Source organism: Patiria miniata, unplaced genomic scaffold (assembly GCF_015706575.1).
Source record: "Patiria miniata isolate m_02_andy unplaced genomic scaffold, ASM1570657v1 HiC_scaffold_3, whole genome shotgun sequence".
Taxonomy (NCBI): Eukaryota; Metazoa; Echinodermata; class Asteroidea; order Valvatida; family Asterinidae; genus Patiria; species Patiria miniata.
In genome coordinates this window covers 39,896,019-39,902,018 of record NW_024037069.1, presented here as the reverse complement: position 1 = coordinate 39,902,018, position 6,000 = coordinate 39,896,019, and the positions used below count along the sequence as shown (strand labels likewise).

The 6,000-nt window shown below is 41.2% G+C and overlaps 1 protein-coding gene across 2 annotated transcripts in view; it reads right to left on the bottom strand.

The window, feature by feature from the left end:
- Positions 1-1,008: 1,008 nt before the first annotated feature.
- LOC119738667 (germ cell-specific gene 1-like protein) overlaps positions 1,009-6,000 on the bottom strand; it is a 32,748-nt gene continuing 27,756 nt past the window's right edge. Inside the window, exons 3-5 of one of the 2 annotated variants that reach the window (XM_038213580.1) lie at positions 5,177-5,266; positions 2,538-2,675; positions 1,009-1,925 (exon numbers count right to left, since the gene is read on the bottom strand). In XM_038213580.1, the coding sequence (XP_038069508.1) occupies positions 1,666-1,925; positions 2,538-2,675; positions 5,177-5,266 (488 nt within the window). In that variant the 3' untranslated portion in view covers positions 1,009-1,665. The remainder of the gene's footprint in view (positions 1,926-2,537; positions 2,676-5,176; positions 5,267-6,000) is intronic. The other variant, XM_038213581.1, reaches the window with a different exon arrangement.

Below are 6,000 nucleotides of genomic sequence, written 5' to 3'. Positions count from 1 at the left end.
CTGTAAATGTTAATAGCGCCCTCTTCCGTTCACTGATATTAACAAGTCATGAAGTCTCGAGTGTGTGCGAAAGCTATTCAAAATGAGCTAGGACACAGGTTTGCATCTTGTACCAGTGTTACCTCAAAGGGTCTGTGAAATGAATTTTTCTTTTGAGGAACACATTTTGTGCAACTTTCTACTTCTCTTAAATGTCTGAAAACTATGACATCCCTCTTTTTGTTTGGTTAATTGTATTGAAAATGTCCATTTTCTGGACAACCGAGGGTGCTGTTGCTGTGATGTCATTTCAGGAAGACACTGTTCAGTTTAGGAGTTTCTGTTCAAATTGTGAACCCAAAACTTTGCTCATTGCAAACATCTCTGAAAAAAGTTTGCCCACTGGCTTACTGCCAAGTACTGACACAACTACTCACCACAGAATAGAACATTTACGACGGCCAAGTATCCAAAATTCTGACACCTTTTGGAGCTGAAACATTGAGGTTTCTGCCTGTAATGACATCACACTTTGCTCGTAAATATGGAAATTCGCATTAGCATAAAAAGCAAAAAGGCACCAAAATGCATATGAAAATGCCAAAACACAAATTGAAAATAAGGTTAAATAGGAATACAAAGGTGAATTTGCAAGGACTGCTTAAAACAATTACATTGCATGGACCCTATAATTAGTTAGTGTGACTTGACTAGTGAGTCTGGTTGGCGTAGCGGTACTTTCCTCGCCTTCCACCGCTGTGACCCAGGTTCGAATCCCGCCTGGGCCAATATGTGGATTGGGCTTTCAGTCCCTACCTGATTCCGTGGGTTTTCCCCAGAATATTCTTCTCGGCTTTTCCTCCCACCTCTATAAAACTGTAACTTCTTCTCACTGTCTTCTCTCCACAGGTTTCTTCAGGCTTGCGAGCTGCAGTGCCTAGGGCGCTTTTGAGGAATCCTTGGTTTCATTACCAGAAATGTATTATAAGATGGAATTTTGCGTCTGGGTGATATAAATCAAATTAGGTTTTGCCCTTCACCGACGTTTAAACACTGTATACTCAGTGTATTACCAGAAATGATTAATAATAATAATGACTGACCTGTTATGAACGTTGCTTAACTGTAAGCCGACAGATCCGCCGATGGATCTGAATTGTATCTTTGTCCACCGAAGCTCAAAATAATGTGTTGTGTCATAACATTTCGTCATCATAATTCTACTAATGGCTGTTGACGAAACCGCCCTCACTGGCAAGCTATTTTTGCTCAGTTGTACGGAAGCCTTAAGCGGTCATTTTCGGTTCTTGTTTTTTTTCTCTCTCTTTCTCATGCGTGTTCCAAGAATGACATGCAAGCTGTTCTGCAAGCGGTGGGGTGCCCGCGTCAACCGTTTATCGGCGCCAACCGTCGACATGAATCAAGTCTTTCAAAGTTCGTTCATCAAACGGACAATTTTGCTAATTAAAAAATCAGTGTTGTCAATTTTCAAAACAAACCAATCTATGTACATAACCTATACCGAAAGAGAGGCGCGATCGCCATTGGATAATCCGAAAACAACTAACACATACTTTGATTATATTATTGAAGGCCGTAATCGATATAAAAACCATGGGAAAAGATGAACAAGTATTTTGATTATGTCATTCTGAATCCACCACCGAAAGATTGTGAACGCCACTTTCAAATGCTGGAGCCGAGGCTGACTGGCGGCGGTCTGTTGGCGTACTTGACGCGAGAGGGCGTCCCAGTTAATTCCTCCGACATCTTGCGGAAGTTCCTGTACACGACACAGTTTATGATTCCGGAGATCAGGCACAGGCAGAAGGACAGCCAGGCCACGATGAAGGACCAGCCGTAGTACCAGCTATTTTCGGTGGTCTCGCCGTTCTTGGCTTTGTGGATACTGAGCATCATTAGGTGACCAACTAACATGAACATTCCTGAGGGGGAAAAAAAACAGTTATTATGGATGACATTAGAACAAGACTAGGCAACAGGGCTGGATCTAGCTTTCAGGAAACGGGGTGGGGAGGGGTTGATATAAGAGGAGGTGAGTGAAGGCGTGCCCTGCAGGGGGGGGGGGGTGTCCGGGGACATGCCCCCTGAAAAATCTACGATGCTTTCTCGTTTCTAAGGTAATTCGAGAATAAGTTTAGGAACTTTAGCATTTCAGTTTGATTGTTTCCCCCATATTACTAGTACTATAATATTAATATTATGCGCCTGAAGGGGGGGGGGGTGCAACCCCCAAATACTCTTCTAGATCCGCTATTGGGAAAGCCCAGTACAGCTATTAAAGCTCGTTGCTACTTATTCTGGGTAAGATCCCAGTCTACACGACATTTACATGGAATGGGATTATGGCTTCTGACAAGCGTGCATTGAACGACATTGACATAATAGGGAACCGCCAACATAGGGCTGGATAGCCCAATAGGTATAGACCACCGGAACGGCAATCCGGAGGTCACAGGTTCATACCCCGCCCGCTCTGGTCAATTTCTGTGATCAACTTAAATAATTTTGAATCAAACAGGATATTTTTTAAATACCTGCAAAGAACATAGTGAATGCGGCTACCAGGACGGCCAACGGCTGTTTCTTGTAGATGGCGATTGTTGCTATGCAGCAGCCCGCCAGCGTTGCTGCCACACTGATAAGTTCAAACGCCAACATGGACTGAAAATACACTGTTTGAAAGCAAACATACGATCATAAAGGGGCTAAATCGATTCCTTAGATGTAGCTTTATCAATAAAACATAAGCATACACTCTCACAGCCACCATATGAAAAACAAAACAAACCCAAACAAAGCACAACAAAAACCTAACACGAAACAGCATGTAACTTTTGTTTTTGAAACTAAATTCTAAGTTACTGAAGAAAATTACAGTGAAAAAAAAGAATATCCAATCTGTTTTTACCAAATTGCGCAAAAAATAATTGGAAGCCCCTTCTGGCCTGTCGTCGGCAAAGAGGGCGCCATGCACACCTTCCATTTTACACCGAGCAGCTAGCTGTCCAAAGACACGGGTTTTAGTTTTTATACCGTCATAGTGTTGATCCTCGGTTGAGACTGCTTGAACTCGGTTTATTTGTAAACAATAATAATAATTACAAAATGTCAACAATTAAGGGGGAAGTTAACTGTCACGATAGTGTTGCATGAGCAAAAGAGCTAGCGCAAGACTTTGATGGAAATTACTGCTTCAAAAAGAATATTACAAAATGAAACTAGAAAGCACTCAGAGAGAGCAAACCTCCGCCAAGGCTAAACAATTCCCGCCATATTGTGCCAATGTGGGAGCCTTCAGTGGGGCCTGAGAAATACCCGGATGGGAAACAACTGCAAAGCGCGATGACCGCGAGTGTTGGAGGGCGCCATCTATTGACATGCTTGTCAGTACACCCAAAAGAAATACTTGCATGAAATGATGCAGAATCCGTAAAAAAATCCTGGATCCAGACCCAGATCCGGATCACTTCCAAAATGTAATGGATTTCTACTTGTACCAAGGACCACCCCTACAAAAATGTCCATGCAAATCCGTCCATAATTAACCACTTGTTAAGTTATCTTGTTAACAGATAACAGACAAACCAACCAACCAACCAACACGATGTAAACATAACCTCCTTGGCGGAGGTAATAACAAAACAACAAACAAAAGCCAACATATTACATCATGACAAAAGAAGTAAATGACTTTGAAAGTCAGGAGGTGAGTTTATTGTCCTTGTACTTTGCGCAATATACATTGTATATTGCGCAAAGTACAAGGACAATTCGTGCATTTTTTTTAATCGCAAGGCAATTCAGAATGTCACCTTCAACAAAATGTATCATTATAACTGAACAATTGAGGTGTATTTTTCTCTGCCGTAGGGGCAGTGCTAATTGATTTTGTAATAATCTATTGAACCAATTATTATAAACGCCACTTGCCTGAGGTTTGGCTGTGAAATGTCATACGGGATAAGTCAGGAAATTGACTGGGATTTGACACAACAGACAAACGGAAATGCTCCAAATACATTGGATTGTGGACAGGATAGCAAACGTGCAATGGAAGGGTGTGATCTAGTCATGCTTGATAAATCATGCTGAATTTTCGATGAATGTCATACACAAGTTGTGAGCACTATTCTACGGTGGGGAAAAATAGCTGGTTTGCGTTGTATGAGCATGATTTTAGGCAAGCAGGAGACTATTTTGTGTCCTTTCAGAGGCTGCGAAGCCATGCCACTTTTTTGACGTTTGAGTTCTAGCTAGCTTCTCTGTATCTCCTATTCGTGGGTAAACCCTTAGGAAAACCAGAGAGAGAGATAATTATGATGTTTTTAAGCAGCGCTTTGAATTGTTTTGTTTTTCAAAATAAAGTCATATGAAAGTGCCAAATAGTGTGCTTGCCCTCTTTTAATAGTGTTAAAAATTGAATTAAAGTAAGCTGAGTGTTGTTTTATGTGTTTTTGTTCATGATTTTGATGCTAAGATTGTCCAGCGAACGTTATAATTATGCACAGTAAGATGAAGATTACAATGATGCTGCATTATATTTTAATTTGTTGGTTTTGTCATTGATAACAATGCTGTTGATGATGAGTTTTTTGGTAATAGTGGCGTGGTGTTATTACTGTTAATTTTACTCTTATATAACGATGTCTTGATGATTTTGAAGCTGAAATTTTAGGTCATGATGTCGTCAACTCTAGATGTTGTTGTTAATGATGATGTTGATGAGGATAAATTGGTTTTGATTGGTTGATTTTGCGTGTAATAGCGAGGTTAATAGTGTATATTTGTTGGTAGTGGCAATGATGTTCATAATGCTGGTTTTGCTACTGACAAAAAATTGAGTGGTGTGATTTTCTTGCAACAATGATATGATGTTTGTCAATGTTGCCTAGACGATGGTTTTGGCATTGTGATGAAGTTGTATCTCGGCTTTGGCGCAAAGTAATGATGACACGATTACTGATGATATGATAAAGATGACGATTTTGCTGATAATGATGTGTGTAATGAAGGTGGCAGCTGTACTCCCTGCGTGCAATAATTATGAGAAGCCTGAGTGAGCATGTGCGTCAATGCCAGTCTGGCGAGAAATGTACAAAGCAAATGGCGGTGAAATTGGCGGGGGAAATTGTAAATTGTGTAGATTTGGAAGCAAGGTGTAGCCTGGACTAACCTCCGGACGTCTCTATGTACACTGTTAGATCAGACGGTGGCGTGACCCAATAGGATGATATGAGATTCGCTGATCGAGCCGCAACAATCGCTGTACATTGTCAGGTTTGGTATATAAAATAATCAAAGTTTCAATAGTTACCGTCACTGATATTTGTTTTTACTCTGTCAGTTTACAGGTGGGGCTTGGAAGGATATTGGGGGGTTGTTGAAGGGAACTTCAGTTGTCGGAGCCATTTTAAACTATGGCACAAAATGCAAGGTCTGGTTCCATTCGATAGCACAGGCAGGTTTCATGGGGTATGGGGCGGGAAACATGCCGATTTCTATATAAAGAACATAGGGCAAAAGAATGGGCTCTTGGCAACACCACTTGGTACCAAGCAACACACGCATAGTGCATGCAACGACTAGTTTCACACCTGGTTATAGCACTGTGGAAGGATTTACACGAAAATCTCAATAGGCAAATTGGGGACAATATTTATATCCATTTTTGGTTTGTGTTTTGGCTTGTGGCGTTACCAATGAACCAATAACTTATCGTGCAAAGTTTTCAACACCAACTTGTCACTAAGGCAAATTATGGCGGGCCTAAGGAGCATTCACTCATTCTCTTCGCAGAAATGTACACAAGCTCATGTACTCTTAATAGGTAACATTTTGAATCAGCTCAAGTCAGCTTAAGTTGGACACTTATAGGACGGGTTACACACGGGAAGAGGTACAAGGATGGTAACCCTATGAGGTTGGGGTAAAAGTGAGACTGGGTAGAATCAAGTATATAGGGGATGGGATGGGAACAGGTGGAAATGTTTAAGTAGG